This window comes from Triticum aestivum, chromosome 7B, assembly GCF_018294505.1.
Source record: "Triticum aestivum cultivar Chinese Spring chromosome 7B, IWGSC CS RefSeq v2.1, whole genome shotgun sequence".
NCBI classification, from domain to species: Eukaryota; Viridiplantae; Streptophyta; class Magnoliopsida; order Poales; family Poaceae; genus Triticum; species Triticum aestivum.
Genome location: NC_057813.1, coordinates 724,606,409 through 724,625,670, shown reverse-complemented (window position 1 = coordinate 724,625,670; position 19,262 = coordinate 724,606,409). Strand labels below are relative to the sequence as shown.

At 45.6% G+C, this 19,262-nt stretch overlaps 1 protein-coding gene across 1 annotated transcript; it reads right to left on the bottom strand.

The window, feature by feature from the left end:
• Window positions 1-16,737: 16,737 nt before the first annotated feature.
• On the bottom strand, window positions 16,738-18,512 carry LOC123158634 (GDSL esterase/lipase At3g09930-like). The gene is made up of 5 exons (XM_044576548.1): window positions 18,458-18,512; window positions 18,125-18,334; window positions 17,632-17,921; window positions 17,259-17,535; window positions 16,738-17,160 (listed from the first exon to the last, which is right to left on the bottom strand). Exons 1-5 carry the CDS (start codon window positions 18,510-18,512, stop codon window positions 16,916-16,918), a joined length of 1,077 nt encoding a protein of 358 aa, XP_044432483.1. The 3' UTR covers window positions 16,738-16,915.
• Between the last annotated feature and the right edge of the window lie 750 nt (window positions 18,513-19,262).

Below are 19,262 nucleotides of genomic sequence, written 5' to 3'. Positions count from 1 at the left end.
ACAATAGCAACTGACGATAGATTTGTCGAGTGCGTCTTGATTGTATAACTGAAACAGTTCAGAATACTCAACGGACACAGCTTTCTCATGGTAGTAATGCCCCTCCTTGACATTCACCATGAGGGACAATCGATCGGAAATCTTGGTAATGTTCATGTACCATTGATGCAATTCATACATTCTCGTTGGGAGGTTCTTGACCTTGTCTGGCTCGACCAAAGGTTGGCCCCGGACATATTTCCGTTTTATTTCATCCTCTCTAAGCACAGGCATGGGCTCGATCTCGAGGAGTTGTCCAACAGTGATTTTGAGAACTTCAGCCTGCATTATATGGTCCTCCGTTATTACCACATTGCCCACCTCAGGAACGTAAACTGTTTGCCCACAATAATATTGGGCGCGCGTACTGTCACGTGTTGTTGGCACAACAAGCGAGGGGATCGATTGCGCCGCCTGTTCTCCCAGCTGGGGAATGGTTTTCCCGCATTTTTTGACAGCTGCTTCTTGTTTGCTCGATCCCGAGCTCGCCTCCTTACGTAGACGTGCTCGATTTAACTTCCTGATGTGGCGCTCATAGTCTGTGTCAACAGGCTTGGGAGCTGGTGGTTGAGCCATACGAATGAAGTGGTCAATCGTTTCCTCAGGCACTTTCTCCCTTGGCGGCGTTGGCGGTTTCGGTGCAAAATGGGCTTCCACCTCGGACTTCGATATGGCTGCGATTTCCTCCTCGGACCTGTCATAAGCCCTCTGCGGAAGAGGCGTGAGGCTTGGACCATATTTATATCGCTTGCCTCCGCCTGTACTTCCTGTACTACCTCGACTCGTACCGCTACGCACCATAGCTGCGGGGTGTCTCTTCTGCGATTGCTGAGGCGGCGGAGACGGCTGACGGGGCTGAGTTGGACGAGGAGGAGTGGCCGCCTGAAGCTGTGCCGGACTTGGAGGAGGAGTGGCCTGAGGTTGTGCCGGACTTGGAGGAGGAGTGGACGTCTGACGCTGTGGCGGACTTGGAGGAGGAGGAGTGGCCTGACACTTTGCCGGACTTGGAGGAGGAGTGGCCTGACACTTTGCCGGACTTGGTGGACTTGCAGGAGCGGGAGACTGCTGACTCGGTGGCGGACTTCGACGAGGAGTCGGCTGACGCGGTGTCGGTGGCCTTCGAAAGATGATGCAATCCTTTTTCCATAGGATGATACGATGGTTGGCGTCTCCGAGAAAGCGCTCGTCGTCACCTCCAGGAATGTCAAGCTCTAGCTCCGAATATGGGTCCACCACCTCATCAACCAAGACACGAGCATAGCCCGCTGGAATCGGGTTGCAATGGAAGGTTGCCTCGGGGGGATTTGTAAAAGCAACGGCGTCCGCCACCTTCATGGATATGTTCTTCATTTTGACGTGTAGCTCGCAGCTAGTGTTCTCCGTGATGTCATCCACGGGGTATCTACCCAGCATTGCGTCGTCCGGGGCGGAACCCACGCTGCTTCTCGGCATGGATGGGGCGGTGCTATCCAATGCTGGATCATTCGCTAGCTGCTGCAGCTGCTGAGACCCCCTTTGCTGGGTAAGTGAGTCGATCTGCTCCTGCTGCCGCTGGAATTTGACTACCAATTCCGCTTGACTTGCTTCTAGGCCTTGAAGGCGTTCATAGTCCCGCTTCCTCTGCTCCTCCTCCATCTTCCTCTTCTTCTCCTCCGCAATCTTCTTTCTCGCACGGGTTCTGTAGTCGGTGTTCCAGTCTGAAAACCCCTCATACCACGGAATAGCGCCCTTGCCTCGTGTTCTTCCCGGGTGTTCAGGATTTCCCAGGGCACGCGTAAGCTCGTCGTTCTCTCTGTTGGGCTGGAACACCCCCGATCGTGCCTCTTCTATTGCAACAAGTATCGCATCGTCGGCTCCCTTCAGACTTGCCCTCGTCGAAACATTGCCTGTCTTCGGGTCCAACTCCCCCCCATGCGCATAGAACCAAGTCCTGACCCTGGGGGGCCAGCTCTTAGTAACCGGAGTGGCACCTGCATCCTCCATCTCTTTCTCAGACTTATCCCACTTAGGCATTGCCACCGCATAGCCACCTGGCCCCAGCTTATGGAACTTATCCTTTTTTTCGGCATTCTTCTTGTTTATTCTCGACCGTTCCTTAGCTAATTCCGAATCCTTGAATTTCACGAAATCGTCCCAATGAGCACGTTGGTTCTCTAGTGTTCCCTCGAATACTGGAGTCTTCCTTCCTCCCTTGACGTACTTGTCCCATTCACGATTCTTGTGGTTCTTGAATGCAACCGCCATCTTCCTAAGAGCAGCGTCCTTGACTTTCTGCACATCTGCTTCTGTGAAATGATCTGGTAGGGTGAAATGTTCCATGAGAGTATCCCAAAGCAGATCTTTTTGATTCTTGTCGACAAAAGTAACATCTGGACGTGGAGCAGCGTCCTCTTTGCCTTTTTGTCTTTTGTCTTTTGCTGGCTCTCTCCATTCTTGAAGGGAGATCGGGAGTTGGTCCTTCACAAGAACTCCGCACTGACGAACGAACTTGTCCGCAATCTTCTTAGGCGCTAATGGTTCGCCATTAGGTCTGACTGCCTCGATATTGTACTTTACGCCCTCCTTCAACTTTTTGTTCGGGCCTCGTTTCGTCCTTTTGCCTGAAGATTTGCTCGATCCGGATGGCTGAAAGAACAAAGATCGATTCGTTAATATATCTTCAAGTCATTTAAAACATGTGATGATCACCAGATACCTGCTTATATAAATATATATACCTCGCCGGTCTTTGTTGTTTCAGGATCAACATGTTCTTCGTCATCGTCATAATCGTAGTTCATGACTTCATCAATTCGGTCGTCGCGATCGAATATCATATCACCCTCTCCGGTGTTGTTTAGAAATTCGGAGCCGTCATAATCTTCTTCATTCTGATCATCATCTGGCCCGCGTATCATATCGAACATGGTCTGTTCTCCCTCTCTGTCGGTATTGTCTGCCATAGCTTTTATTTAACTAATTCAAAAGAAATATAAAACAATTTAGTATTCAAATTACATCGTCTCGAATAATAGATATAATCTCGAATACTTCGTCTAGAATAATAGATATAATCTCGAATACATCGTCTCGAATAATATATAATATTGAATAGTACATCACTGGCTAGCTAATTAAAGATCGAATACTACAGAAGAATCTAGGACACTCGCGGTTCCTGCGGCGCGGGCGGTGGACACCCAAAGAGAAGGAACCCTCACAGGATCATAGCTGAAGTGAGATCCCCGAAGATACTGCCAGGTATTGGAGAACCTGCCGCCCTCTAACGCAACCATGTAGCGATGGACGTGCTCGTCCTCCTCCCTGACACGGCGACGTACCACCTCCGGCGGGGCCGGGTCCCTCCGCACCGAAACTGGCCCACGCGAACGCCACCAAACGAGATCAGGGTCGACGACGGGACCCGGGGCCGGGTTCCTCATCAAGCGGCGCGCCCCTCCAGGCAGCACCTCCCAGTGCCAGCCCGGCGGAGCCCAGTCCCGGACATGGGTCGGCTGGACGTCGTCGCGGACGGGTCGACGGCGAGGATGCGGGCCGGGCATCGTCGAGAACAAATACTAGCTATATGCCCGCAAAAAGTAATATTTTTTTAATGATTGGATTTTGATAACTAAAATTTCTAACATTTCTACTATTTCAAAAATCTATATACTATTTCATACTAATTAAGCATCTAACACTAAAAACAGAAAACACAACTTCTATACATCCATTAAAAAACTGAAAAACAACATTATATAAAAAATTTCCATACTAATTAAACACTAATTATATACTAATAATAATAATCTAAATTATATACTAATTAAACATAAAAAATTCCATACTAATTAAACACTAATTTCCATATAAAATTTTTGATAACTAAAACAATAATAATCTAAATAATCTAAACTAATTAAACATACAAAATACGTATATACTAATATATACATGCATTAATTCATACATATGTGTGTGTGTGTGTTCCATATAAAAAAATTTGATAACTAAAACAACAATAATCTAAATAATCTAAATTATATACTAATTCATGCTTGTGTGTGTGTGTGTGTTTTTGATAACTAAAACAATAATAATCTAAATAATCTAAATTATATACTAATTCATGCGCTTGTGTGTGTGTGTGTGTGCTCGGGGCCGGGAGGGGCGGCGCCCATGGTGGCCGCCGGGGGCGAGGGAGAGAGGTTAGAGGGGGAGAGCTCACAGCGGGGCGACGGCGACGGCGAGGCGACGGCGGCGACGGGGACGGGGCGGGACGGGGACGGGGGCGGCGACAGAGACGAGGGCGGCGACGGGGACGGGGGCGGCGACGGGGACGGGGGCGGCCCGGGGCGGCGACGGAGACGACGGCGGCGACGGGGACGGGGGCGGCGACGGAGACGAGGGCGGCGACGGGGACGGGGGCGGCGACGGCGACGGAGACGACGGAAACAGAGGAAGAACAGATGGAGAATGAAATTTTCGCAAGTGTTGTTTATATAGGAGGGGCCTTTAGTACCGGTTTGTGCCACCAACCGGTACTAAAGGCCTGTTTTGGCCAGGCCAAGCGGCGGGAAGCGACCCCCTTTAGTACCGGGTGGTGGCACAAACCGGTACTAAAGGCCCCCCTTTAGTACCGGTTTGTGCCACGACCGGTACTAAAGGGGTCGCGCTGCCACCCCAAGTTTAGTCCCACCTCGCCGGGCGAAGGGCAGCCGCACTGGTTTATAAACCCAGCCACGGCTACCACTTCGAACTCCTCTATATAGCTAGCAGGCTTGTGGGCCTAAACTCTGCGCGCTGCCCTGTGAGTCTGCTGGGCCTTTAAGGCCTGTAATTACACACCTGTGGCCTATCAGGCCCACAGGGCAGCGCCCCAATTTTTTTATAGTTTTTTTCTTTTCTGCTTTATTTCTTCTATTTATTTTTGCGTAGTTTTTTGTATAGTTTTTTCTTTTCTGTTATATTTATTTTCTTCTATTTATTTGTGAGTAGTTTTTCATCTAGTTTGCCAAAATTCAACATTTTCAGAGTTCATTTTGTAGTGATTTTCAATTTCACGGTCATTTTGTAAACGATTGAAAAATAGCAAATATAATTTTTTTTCTTTTCTGCTTTATTTTTTCTTCTATTTATTTCTGAGTAGTTTTTTCTTTTCTGCTATATTTATTTTCTTCTATTTATTTTTGAGTAGTTTTTTTATATAGTTTTTTTCTTTTCAGCTATAGTTTTTCTTTCTTTTCTGCTATTTTTTCTGTTAGTGCCCGTAGTTTTCAAATTTGAATAGTTTAAATTTTGAATTATTTGAAATTAGTGTGAATTTGTTTGCACATAAAATTTCTTCGCGTTTCAAATGCCAAAACACATAACTACCCTAACTATTACAGAGATTCCCCTCTCGGTGCGAAACACAGAAGAAAGTGATGATAGCTAGTGAAGCCGATCACATCCCAGATCTTTGGGTGTGAAACTTTTTCTTCGCGTGTGTCCCTTTGCGCCGTAACCATGGAAAATCTTCATCATTTAACGGGATGCTCGGGTCAATATTCACTGTGAATGGAGCAATTTCATCAAACTTTTCATAATCTTCTGACTTGTCTGTCTTGTCATCCACTCCCACGATGTTTCTCTTCCCAGAAAGAACTATGTGCCGCTTTGGCTCATCGTACGATGCATTCGCTTCCTTATCTTTTCTTTTTCTTGGCTTGGTAGACATGTCCTTCACATAGAAAACCTGTGCCACATCATTGGCTAGGACGAATGGTTCGTCTGCATACGCAAGATTGTTGAGATCCACTGTTGTCATTCCGTACTGCGGGTCTTCCGTTACCCCGCCTCGTGTCATATTGACCCATTTGCACCGAAACAAAGGGACCTTTAAACCACGTCGATAGTCAAGTTCCCATATGTCCTGTATATAACCATAATATGTTTCCTTTCCCGTCTTGGTTTCTGCATCAAAGCGGACACCACTGTTTTGGTTGGTGCTCTTCTTATCTTGGGCGATCGTGTAAAATGTATTACCATTTATCTCGTACCCTTTGAAAGTCATTATATTCGAAGATGGTAACTGGGACAGCAAGTACAGGTCATCTTCAATAGAGGTGTCATGCATGGTACGTGTCTGCAACCAGCTGGCGAAACTCCTGGTTTGTTCACGTGTAATCCAGTCATCAGACCGCTCCGGGTGTTTGGAGCGTAGCAAATTCTTGTGTTCATCCATATACGGAGCCACCAAGGCGGAATTCTGTAGAACTGTGTAGTGTGCTTCAGTGAGAGAATGTCCGTCCATACATATTATTTGTTCCCCTCCTAGCGTGCCTTTTCCATCCAGTCTGCCCTTATGCCGCGATTCAGGAACACCAATCGGCTTAAGGTCAGGAATAAAGTCAATACAAAACTCAATGACCTCCTCATTTTGATGGCCCTTGGAGATGCTTCCTTCTGGCCTAGCACGGTTATGAACATATTTCTTTAAGACTCCCATGAACCTCTCAAAGGGGAACATATTGTGTAGAAATACAGGACCCAAAACGTTAATCTCTTCGCATAGGTGAACTAGGACGTGCGTCATGATGTTGAAGAAGGATGGTGGGAACACCAACTCGAAACTGACAAGACATTGCACCAAATCATTCTGTAACCTTGGTATGATTTCTGGATCGATTACCTTCTGAGAGATTGCATTGAGAAATGCACATAGCTTCACAATGGCTAATCGAACGTTTTCCGGTAGAAGCCCCCTCAATGCAACCGGAAGCAGTTGCGTCATAATCACGTGGCAGTCATGAGACTTTAGGTTCTGGAACTTTTTCTCTGCCATGTTTATTATTCCCTTTATATTCGACGAGAAGCCAGACGGTACCTTAATACTGAGCAGGCATTCAAAGAAGATTTCCTTCTCTTCTTTGGTAAGAGCGTAGCTTGCATGACCCTGATGTATGCCGTCTTCTCCGTGCATACGTTGCTGGTCCTCCCGTGCCTCAGGTGTATCTTTTGTCTTCCCATACACGCCCAAGAAGCCAAGCAGGGTCACGCAAAGATTCTTCGTCACGTGCATCACGTCGATTGCGGAGCGGACCTCTAGGTCTTTCCAATATGGCAGGTCCCAAAATATAGATTTCTTCTTCCACATGGGTGCGCGTCCGTCAGCGTCCTTTGGAACAGGTTGTCCGCCAGGACCCTTTCCAAATATCACCTTCAAATCCTTGACCATATCATGTACATCAGCACCAGTACGGTGGCGAGGCTTCGTCCGGTGATCCGCCTCACCTTTGAAATGCTTGCCTTTCTTTCTTACGGGATGCCTGCTCGGAAGAAATCGACGATGTCCCAGGTACACATTCTTCTTACAACTATTCAAATATATACTGTCGGTATCATCCAAACAGTGCGTGCATCCGTGGTATCCCTTGTTTGTCTGTCCTGAAAGGTTACTGAGAGCAGGCCAATCATTGATGGTCACGAACAGCAATGCCTTTAGGTCAAATTCTTCCTGTTTGTGCTCATCCCATGCACGTACACCTGTTCCATTCCACAGTTGTAAGAGTTCTTCAACTAATGGCCTTAGGTACACATCAATGTCGTTGCCGGGTTGTTTAGGGCCTTGGATGAGCACTGGCATCATAATGAACTTCCGCTTCATGCACAACCAAGGAGGAAGGTTATACAAACATAGAGTCACAGGCCAGGTGCTATGGTTGCTGCTCTGCTCCCCAAAAGGATTAATGCCATCTGCGCTTAGACCAAACCATACGCTCCTTGCGTCATCTGCAAACTCCTTCCCGTACTTTCTTTCGATTTTTCTCCACTGCGACCCGTCAGCGGGTACTCTCAACTTTCCGTCTTTCTTACGGTCTTCTCTGTGCCATCGCATCGCCTTGGCATGCTCTTTGTTTTGGAACAAACGTTTCAACCGTGGTATTATAGGAGAATACCACATCACCTTGGCAGGAATCTTCTTCCTGGGGCGCTCGCCCTCGACATCACCATGCTCATCGCGGCTGATCTTATAGCGCAATGCACCACATACCGGGCAAGCGTTCAAATCCTCGTACTCACCGCGGTAGAGGATGCAATCATTAGGGCATGCATGTATCTTCTGCACCTCTAACCCTAGAGGGCAGACAGCCTTCTTTGCTTCGTACGTACTCTCGGGCAATTCGTTGTCCTTTGGAAGCATATCCTTTATCATTACCAGCAACTTTCCAAATCCCTTGTCAGATACACCATTCTCTGCCTTCCATTGCAGCAATTCCAGTGTGGTGCCCAGCTTTTTCTTGTCACCTACGCAATTCGGGTACAACAATTTTTTGTGATCCTCTAACATGCGCTGCAACTTCTTCTTCTCCAAATCACTTGCGCAGTTTCTCTTTGCATCGGCAATGGCCCGACCTAGATCATCAACGGGCTCATCTGATGCCTCTTCTTCAGCTTCTTCCCGCATTGCCGGCTCAGCTTCTTCCCGCATTACCGGCTCAGCTTCTTCCCCCATTGTTGTATCATCGTATTCAGGGAACCCATGGCCAGGATAGCTGTCGTCGTCCTCTTCTTCTTCATTGTCTTCCATCATAACCCCTCTTTCTCCGTGCTTGGTCCAAACATTATAGTGGGGCATGAAACCGGACTCAAACAGGTGGACGTGAATGGTTCTTGACGTAGAGTAATTGCGATCATTCTTACAGCCAGCACATGGACAAGGCATAAAACCATCCGCCCGCTTGTTTGCCTCAGCCGCAAGCAGAAAAGTATGCACGCCCTCAACGAACTGGGGAGAGCATCGGTCATCGTACATCCATTGCCGGCTCATCTTCATTACACAACACCGAATAGACCAAATTAATACAAGTTCATACATAAAGTTCATACAACACTTAAATGCAACAAACAAATAACTCTCTAGCTAAAGCATTTAAATGCAACAACAAATGCGATCAAGATCGCAACTAAGGTAACAATTGATCCAACAGCATAATGATACCAAGCCTCACTATCGATGGCATATTTTCTAATCTTTCTAATCTTCAAGCGCATTTTCTCCATCTTGATCTTGTGATCATCGACGACATCGGCAACATGCAACTCCAATTCCATCTTCTCCCCCTCAATTCTTTTCAATTTTTCTTTCAAGTACTCGTTTTCTCTTTCAACTAAATTTAACCTCTCGACAATAGGGTCGGTTGGAATTTCCGGTTCACATACCTCCTAGATAAAAATATCTATGTCAACTTGATGGGCATAATTATTTGTCATAAACACGAAATGCAACAAATAGTTTTAAAAGAGAATATACCACATCCGAATCATAACAAGGACGAGGGCCGACGGGGACGGATATCAAAACCATGGCACTATGTATAACAAACAACGTACGGGTAAGATAATTATTATACGAGTAACTATATATCCAAATCACACAAACATCATTTTTTTATATAAAATTTCATGAACAAGAGGCTCACCACAAGGTGGTGCCGGCGACGGGACGGTGCGGGCGATCGACGGTGGTTACGACGGAGATTTAGAAGGCACTAAGTAAACCACACCTACATATGCAAACTAAGTGTTATTTTGACCTCAAATTGCATATAAATCAAATACTACCACATATAATTCCTCCCAAATTACTAAAACCCACAATTAATCACTATATAAACCAATGCAAGAGCTAATCTAGCAATGAGAGATGAAAGGACAAAGTTGCTAACCTTGGTGATCATTTGAATGGATGAGGGCCTGCAAATCTTGACAAATTTGGGGCAAATTTTGTGATGAACTCGAGAGGAAGAAGGGAAGAACAAAAGAGAGGGAGAGGGGAAAGGGGGAAGAACAGAGTGCGGGTGGACGAAGGATTTATATAGGACGACCTTTAGTACCGGTTCGTGCCACGAACCGGTACTAAAGGTGCTGGAAGGGCCCCACTCTGACAACATCCTGCCACCACTCTCATTAGTACCGGTTCGTGGCACGAACCGGTGCTAAAGGTTTGCCACGAACCGGTACTAAAGAGCTCCTCCCGGCTAGCCGTTGGAACCGGCACTAATGGACACATTAGTGCCGGTTCTATTACAAACCGGGACTAATGTGTCTCACATTTGACCCTTTTTCTACTAGTGGTCTCATAGAATTCTTTTCTGTGAGGGGGTTATAACAGCGATAACCCTTTCGTTCGTCATGGTAGTCTAAGAAGACGCAAGCCATGGAACGAGTAGATAATTTTTAGGGGTGGTTGCGAGGATATTGGGATAACATAGACATCCGAACACGCGCAAGTGGCGGAAATCTGGTGCATTCCCGTATAGTAGCTCATGTGGGGTCGTGAGAAGGTTTGGCTTACACGGGCGCCGGTTGAGCAAGTAGGTGGACGTGGAGAGATCTTCGGCCCACCATCGAGGGGGCATGGAGGCGTGGAGAAGGAGGGTTCAGACTCCATCGTTGAGAGTACGGAGGATGCGCTCTGCCTTCCCATTTTGTTGGGAAGTATAGGGGAATGTGAGGCGAAGAAGCGTGCCATGGGATCCTAGGAGAGAACGGTTGGTGAGGTTGTCGAATTCACGTCCATTGTTGGTTTGGAAGGCGAGAATGGGATGAGAAAATTGGCTTGTCACATAGGCGTAGAAGAGAACGAGGAGACGGTGAACTTCGGATTGGTGACGAACGGGAAAGGTCCATACATAATGTGTGTAATCATCAAGAATAACCAAATAATATTGATAGCTGGATACACTCACGACAGGGCTAGTCCATAAATTAGAATGACAAAGTTCAAAAGGAAAAGTGGTGGAAGATGTAGAGATAGTAAAAAGGAAGCATAGTGTGTATGCCAAGATGACAAGCGGTGCAATGGGTCGTCAAGCTTTTATTGAAACTAAAGTCGAAGTAGGCAGAAGCTTTGGCGAGGACGGCGGCACCGGGGTGGCCGGGGCGTTGGTGCCAGAGGTCGGGGGTGAAGGCCGCGATGAGGCAGTGGCGGGGCGACACGAAGGTGTAGAGATCGCCGGAGGAATCACATCGGAGAAGCACCATCTTGGTGGCCAGACCCTTAATAGAAAAGCCATAGTCATTTATTCCTTAATGTTTTGGCCTGGAAACAAGTTTAGTTGCAACTCTTTTGCTATCATGTTTTCCAAATTTTGTTCACTAGGGTTCCTTTCTTATTATCATCTTCCAGATATATATTTTTGCAATTACATGAATTCAGTTCTACTTCTATCGTGTCTCCTTTTCAGATGTTTGCATCGAGCTGAATATCCATCTACATGCAGGATTATGTCACATGTGTAGTGCAGTCTAAAAATTATAAGCTAGGAGGTTATGCCCTACCATCTGCAAGAACAATGGATTGTGTACTGAACATAAGCTTTTTTTTTGCAAGTTTGCTCTCAGTTATGTCTTTGGCGGGGCATACTTGATCATAGATTTTGTATGAAAGGTAATCGCTAACAATACGTATGCAGTTGTTACTTAAATATCAGATTGTTCTATATTGTTTAGATTTAATTGAAGAATGCAACTTAATCAATTTTGTCATGTATTTGCAAGAAGGGGTGCCGGGCAACCTGCTAGGAGATGGCACAGATGGGCCTTGAGGACATGGCACCGTTCAGGAGGGCGGCATTCCGACAACACTCCAGCATAGACTCATCATGGTACCTAGACGTGGGCTGGTAAACAGAGGTAACAAGGAGCTTGAACATGAGGACATCAAGAAGGAACTGATGATGATGAATACGACCATCTTGGCGTGGATTTCTGCCGCTGCCATGCCCATGTCCAGCAACATGTTATTGTGCCAGTGCTGCAACCTTCTACTCCAAACACGATCGCAGGCAATGTGATCATGAACTTCTGGGATACTTAACGTTCCCTGTATTTTTCTAGCAATGTCTTAGTTAGGACGTAGATGCAAGGGCTCATATAAATCTCGATGAATTGATATTAGTTACCATGATAATTTGGTTCTATATATGGCCATATCCGAATCATTTTAGGCTTATAATGGCATTTTCTTTAATGATTTATTTATAGAGTATTACAATGGTGACAATGGAGGGATTCTTCTCTTTTCGTATACCATGTATATTTCGTGTTTACACCTTCACCGCGGGTCTCTAAATCTAAACCAAAAAAGGTTATTTTCCTTTTCTTTACTTTACGATGTTTCGTATACTTACATCATGTTTTTGTAACTGCATGATGGTAGCACTTGTTTTTTCTTTCTATTTGTTTCCTTTTATCCAAAGTTTTAACTGAACTAGGTAGGATGCCACAGCCTATTTAGCCTCTTTTGCGTGATTGCATGCTGATAAACTTATGAAACAGATGGTAGATTAGGTGTGCATGTAATGAGATGGTGTGGTTGATCGAGATGATGCTAGAGTGATGCAGTGTGGCAACGAGAGAAGGAGGTGAGTTGAGAGGTAGGGAAAGAGGGTATAAGAGGAGAAATAAAGAAACAAATGTTCTTTTCTTTCTAATAAAGCATACATATCCACAACAATCTATTTGGATTTTTTATTTTAAAGTTTAGGCAGTGGAGTGTATAGAAGCTGAACCAATTGTCTCAGTGAGCTGTCTACAAATAGCATGCAAGTTTACAGCAGATATGGACTCCTGGTGATAGTCGATGTACAGAGTCATCGCCCAGTGTTGCACAATGTTGTTTGTAGCCTAGCCGTTGAACATGACATATCAACTTAGTTCTTCTGTTTTTCATACTTGGTGAGGAGATTGTCTATAGCCTAGCTGTCAGTCATGATGCATCCAACCATTTGCGAGATAGCTACAGTTCTGAGTGCAGTGATCTCTTGAATGTAACTAGGGGTACAATTTAGCTTGATTCGGTGAGTTTGATTCCAGCAAGTCTTCTATGCATCTGTGCACTAAAAAAAGTGAACTCTAATACATAGAGGATGTGCAAGATCGTGCAAGCAGAGACTTATTCCTTTCATAAAGATAAATTGGTTGAATCTATTGGATTTAGTATCTTACGAGGCAATCATGTTTCTGAATAGCAGATGGCAACTTAATTTAGGTTACATAGTATTCTCTCACATTTTTGCTTGCAATTTTATTTGAACTTGATAAATACATGACTATTGTAGTTCTTTGAAATCGACCTCAAATAAAGAAGTGAATGCAAGCTTTAGTTAGTCTTTGGTTTCCAGTCATCTTATATGTCCTTATTTCTCATGTTGTACTACGACACATGGAATAGAAAGTTTAGTTGTGGCGACAGATATTACTTGCAGTACAAGGCAAACACATGTAAATGTAAACTGCATGACTAAAAACGACAAGAAGCATAACTCAGTTGTTTTGCTTAATTAAAAGGTGATGTCATTTTTGGGTTTTCTAGCTGAATAACTTTCCACTTTATATGTATGATAGTCTAAATAATTATCAAATTCCCTCAAAACATGTGCTACCAATGGAGAAATAGTTGTCCTGAAAAGTCTCTCTTTCCTACAAAGGCAGCTTAGTGGACTGGAGCCATAACAAAGTTAGTAGAAGCGCCAACATGTTTGAGCCATGATTTTGTTTTGCACCATCATCTTTCACATATATATTTGAGCCGACTGAACTATATATCGCTTTATCTCCGCAATTCTCCTTTTGAGAAGAGAATTACTATAATTTGTGTATGGACCAAAGTGTTCGGCCAGCATGTGGCAGATTGGTTAATTGGTTTAGAGAAGGCGGGCGTACAAGTTGTTCGGCAAAACAAATATTTGTTGTGTAGACAGTGCATATATTTTACTGATATGCATGGTTGGACATAGTACCTATGTTACATGAGGAGTAACGTAAGATGAAGTGTAACATGGTGGACATGGCTTCATGACAGAGCTGGTGGAGAGATGTTATGGGGCGATGTTGAGGTCAGCGGTGGCAGAAATGGGCAAATGGGGTTCCTGATAGGTTCCCGACTTTTTCATGGAGCGATGCAATGTGCAGCAACATCGTATTGGATTCCATTTCTAGATGGAGAAGAATGGATGAACGACATGAGCGCGATTCATTTGTTCATTCATTTTATCCTTCCTTATTCTACTCAACTTAGATTCATTTACTTTTGCACACCCAGGATTTGATGGATGTAAAAATTTAGTGATGTTAATTGTAATGAGGGGTACCAAATGAATGAAACCAAATAGCGTACGTGAAATTAATTGTAATGAGGGGTACCATTGGGTCAAAACGGGTGGCAAGTAACGAAACCAAATAGCGTACGTGAAATTAATTGAAGCGGGACCAAATGAAGAGGGACCAAACAAAACGGAACGAAACCAAAAATATCACCTCCCTTTAATGGTAAGAAAAGTATATATATATATATATATATATATATATATATATATATATATATATATAGAGAGAGAGAGAGAGGGGTATAGATATCGATTTCTAAATGTACGTGCATTGTGAGTTAGTCAGCTTGTACTCCCTCCGTCCGGAAATTCTTGTCATCAAAATGGATAAAAGGGGATGCATCTAGAAATATTTTAATTCTAGATACATCTATCCATTTTGATGACAAGTATTTTCAGACGGAGGGAGTAGATCGTATCGATCGGCCGTAGCTATTGTCCACTACGTACGCGTTGGAGCTATGGAGGCTAGCTTTGCATATCACGGTGCAGTCGGCGTAAAAGTATTTTGTCGAGTTCAGCCAGCAAGTTACTTCCTCGTCCTTCGTCGCCGGTCATCGCGTGTCACCGGAAAGTACTCCGTGGTGTCAACTGGGCCAACATCCCCACCTCCGACACGGCCCGTGCCGCCTTGCCTTGCCATCCGACGCACAACCGCGCAAGGCCACTGATACAGCCGCAGCCACATGCAAGGAGGACCCGCCAGGACCGCCGCCAACCCCCGAGGAAACTCACCACGGAGTCCAACTGCGCTGCTATCGCCGTCCAGCCGGCGGGACGCCTTGAAACTGACCAGCCGCCCATCTGCCCCCGCCGCTACGCCTCCACCCCCACCATCCACGACCACGGCAGTGGCGGATGCCCGCAGCTCGCATCGCTCCGGACCCACGCCGCCTGTCCCAAGCTCTGTCCGCACACCACCAGGGCCAGCGGCGCCAAAGACCACGCCCACCATGTCTCAGCCCCTTCATGCTGCCACCCGCAGCCCGTGTTTCCGTCGCCGCACCCTGCCGAAAACGCTGTGACGTTGCCCGACCATGGAACCCGCGTCCGTTTGCCCAAGCAGGGAAAGGAAGAACACCCCACCGCCACCTGCGTTGGCAGAGCTTAGCTCACCAGCATGTCGGAGGGGATGAGATTGCGCGTTTAGTGTGAGCCGCCTGTCATCAATGCTATTACTAGCTTCATTACTTTGCTTTTTATTAGATGATGGAGAATCACCATAAGTACCGATGGCGAGAGGCATCCCAGTTTGTGCGTGGTGGGCAACATGTACTGATTTGTCGATCTCCTACAAAAAAAAACATATGTATGGTCACCCAAGACTCCTTCAGCAGATGGAATGAGTCAGGTCAATGCAGAGTTGACAAGTGAATCCCTAAAGACACAACAACATGGGATCTCAGCATAGGCAACAATACTCTCAATTCATTTATCAAGGGCAATGGGGCACTTTGCTAACTTTCACCTGGGCCTTTCACATATCATCGTTTGGCACCCTCAGAAGAAGTCTACAACAAGGTTTTTTTGGCTCCGGTGAAGGAGGGGCGATGACATTGGCGCGCTTTCAGCTCGCTCCCGTGCTTATAGTCGTTACCATCAACAACACTCCTAAATTATTGATTGACTAGTGCCGTCCCGTTTTATATTCTTTTCCACACAGTGGACGTGGTAAACACTGGATCCAACACATTCCCATTGGGGTATTATTTTGCCCGTAGAAATCGTGCACATAAGCCCTCTGGACGATCAACCAATCGCCAAGCTTCTTTTGCTAGAAGTGCTTGGCTGAAGGACGTATATCACGAAAACGCATACCACCCTTTGACTTAGGGAGCATCATTTTGTCCCAATTCAACTAGGACATCTTCCTTTTTCCTTTGTTTAGGATCCACCAACATATGTCGGACTAGCTTGAAGTGATCAATATTTCCTCCCAGAAAGCATCTCTCTCCCCTTTATCTTGCTTCCGAATACATGAAACAGCAAAGTAAAAGAAACCAACCCCGCGGATGTGAATTCCACACATTGCAGCTACAGTCTCAAAAGCTTAACAAAATCTGTGGCATAAGACCTTATTACAGACATGTGCTTGCCATTTGAATTGAAACAAATACCAATTAATGCAAGGTCATTCCCAACAGCGGCAGGGAGCTAACTGGAAGTTCTCACAGGCACGACCTGTGCGCTTTTAATTACAGGTATGGGAACGACCGCATAAACACAGCCTTGGCGAGCCGGGCTTAGATGGTCAAGGCAGAACCTGACGGAACAGCCAAGAAGGACGGACAAACGTATGGGGTGCGGGTGCCGGTGTGCGTCTTTCTCGTCTTTGCTACGAGAAACATAGTTGGCTTGGCACCCATCATGTCGTGTCAAACACCGCGCTACCACCAGGTGGAGCGTTACCTCAATAGACTAAGCCGCAGTCTTTGAGACCAAAGATCGCACCTGCAGAAATATATATCTACTCTTTACTCAAATAGGACCAATCATCCAAGCACCTTCTCGTTTGCTGCAACACCCACGAACTCCTCAAATAGATACACACTAGATTCACAATATATAGTACGACCAACTTTCTTAAAACATTAAGGTAACTAGACAAAAGTTCATGGAAAACAAGGCAATAAAAACTCACATGTCTCTTCCTAAATACGAATAATATCTATATAAAGCTACCCTAGCAAAAAGATATTGCACCAACAAGCAATGGATCGAGCCAAACCTAAACTACAAAGGCATCATGGAACATAGTCCCGATCTAGGAACTCCCTCAAAGGTTCTTCTAGCGCCTCTGTAACAGCTTCCCACCCAGCGGTCGTCGGGTAAGTCTCGTCCCAGTAGAAATTCTTGTCAGGGTTCTTGCATAGGTCGTAGAGGCGCTCCCCTGAAGGGCTAACCTGTCCACAGTACCCCAGCTCAGTGGAAGCCTCGCAGCAAGGTGCCAGCTTGCGCTTGAAATTGTTTGACTGCTCCGACCCTTCACCTGCATACAGATAGTTCCAACAGATATTGAATAAAATGCATACATGCGAAACCAGATTTAATTTGCATCATGCGCGTGCAGACATATAAAGTACTTACCAGGGGCGTGATTGACGATGTCGGTGAAGGCAGTGTAGAGGTCCAGTATGTGGGCATTATTCTTGTTGCCCATTAGGTGTTCTATATTGATGTTGTGCACAGTTGCGGCATAGTTGGCCAGAAGGTCGCATGTCGTGTAGTTGCTCGAACTAGTCCGCAAAGGCGTGCAGCCAATGGGATGCATGTTGTTCACTAGTACCTTTCTCACACCTAGCCTCTGTAGCCTCCCCACGTTCTTCGCAATCTCGGTCGTCACATTCCCAATATAACTATCGATCTGCATGGAAGAGAAGTTACTTGGTAAGAAGATGGGTATATAGTAATTGCAGACTGGTTAGTGTTTGCAAGTTTGAGTCTGCTAACTACTACTCACATCATCGAAGCTACTCAAGAAGGCATTCTCTACGTTGGCACCAGTCATGTAGTCACTGCCGGAGATGGAGACGAGAGCGACCGAGCTCTGAAGCTGTTGTTTTGAGATGACCCCAGCATTGAGTAGTCTCGTGAAAGCATTGACCTGTGTGGCAAGGGTCGGCACCTTCTTGTCCGGCACCTCGTAGACGCCAGCGCCGCCGAAAGCAAAGGTCATGCCAGATGGGTCGCAAGATAGATGTGGCGTGAGCCTGTACGATGGAGGGGCTTCACTGAGGCCCAAGATCCTTGCTGCAAGGGAAATAAATCAATAAATATGAAGGATTATTTTTAGTAGAACACATATAAGATTGTAAGGGTCGGAACTAAATTATCTAGAGCGTTGATATGATGGATTATTTTGAATGATCTTAGATATAAGGTTGTACGTGCTCAAAAATAAATTCTCTATCTAGCTAGGTACTAGCATACCAGTATATGTACTGAATACGTACCGATGAAGTCAGATTGAATCCAATAGTTGGAAAGGCGCCCAGTTGGAACAGGAGTCGCAGATCCACGGGAGTTGAGATAGGAGCCGTAGGGATAGCTCCATTGACGCCATGTGTCGGTCTCCGGGAGGTTGCCGTTGTCGACGAAGCCATCGCCGAAGACGAACATGCTGGACCATTGGTTCTTTGACCCCTGATCAGCCGAAGGTGTGCCTCATGTCTCAGTGCATGCATGAAGAACTTGACGAGATCGAAGTATAACATGTATACTCGTGGAGCTAGTAACGAATATCTAAAAGCAAAAGCAAGGCTGTAAGGAGTTTATGATGTGCATACCATCCTGTGCATGGACGAGGAGGAGAAGGCAGAAGACGGTTGGCATGAGCTCCATGGTTACGAGGCCGGCGCCCGGCGCGGAAGCAGATGGCCGGGATGGGTATAGCTATGGAAGAGCTAGATGGTTGTGGCCGTGCATGAGCCTATAGCTATATTTATAGAAGATTCTTCTGATCGGTAGGTAGGTACGTATGGCACATGGAGTCACTAATCCCACGTACGTACGCTTGTAACTATAGCTGCGGACAGACTAAGAATGCATGCGTCAACGTGGAGACGAAGGCACGTCTTGGGAGACCGATAGATAGAAGAATCGTGTGTAGCAACCTTTAAACGACAGATAGATAGAATCGTCGTTTTGATCCTGGATCAAAGCTCTTGGTTGTAAGAAAGACGACAAATCGATACTTCCTTGAAATAACAGCTGCTAACCATCTTGGGATAGAATCATCCCCGTGTGTACACACCACATTTTAAGAAAAAATATCCAATTTGCAATAGATCCAGTGGACATAAAAAAATCATAAATCTGAGAGGCATCAGATAAGTGTGGCAATGCGTCATTTAAAGAGTGCATAAATGGTGATCTGCAGTAGGTACAAAAACCTGGAGAAAACTCCAGCACATAAAAGGGAATAAAAGGAGGTAATGTAAACATCTAACTGCTCCATGGTGAAACTTTTCTTAGTAAAGAATGTGTTTCAAAACAACCTGGTAAAAAATCCCACACTTCCACTCCTTACCATGCATGCTAAAACACTTTGAGAGAACAAAAGTTATTGCGAGGTACACACACTCAGATACT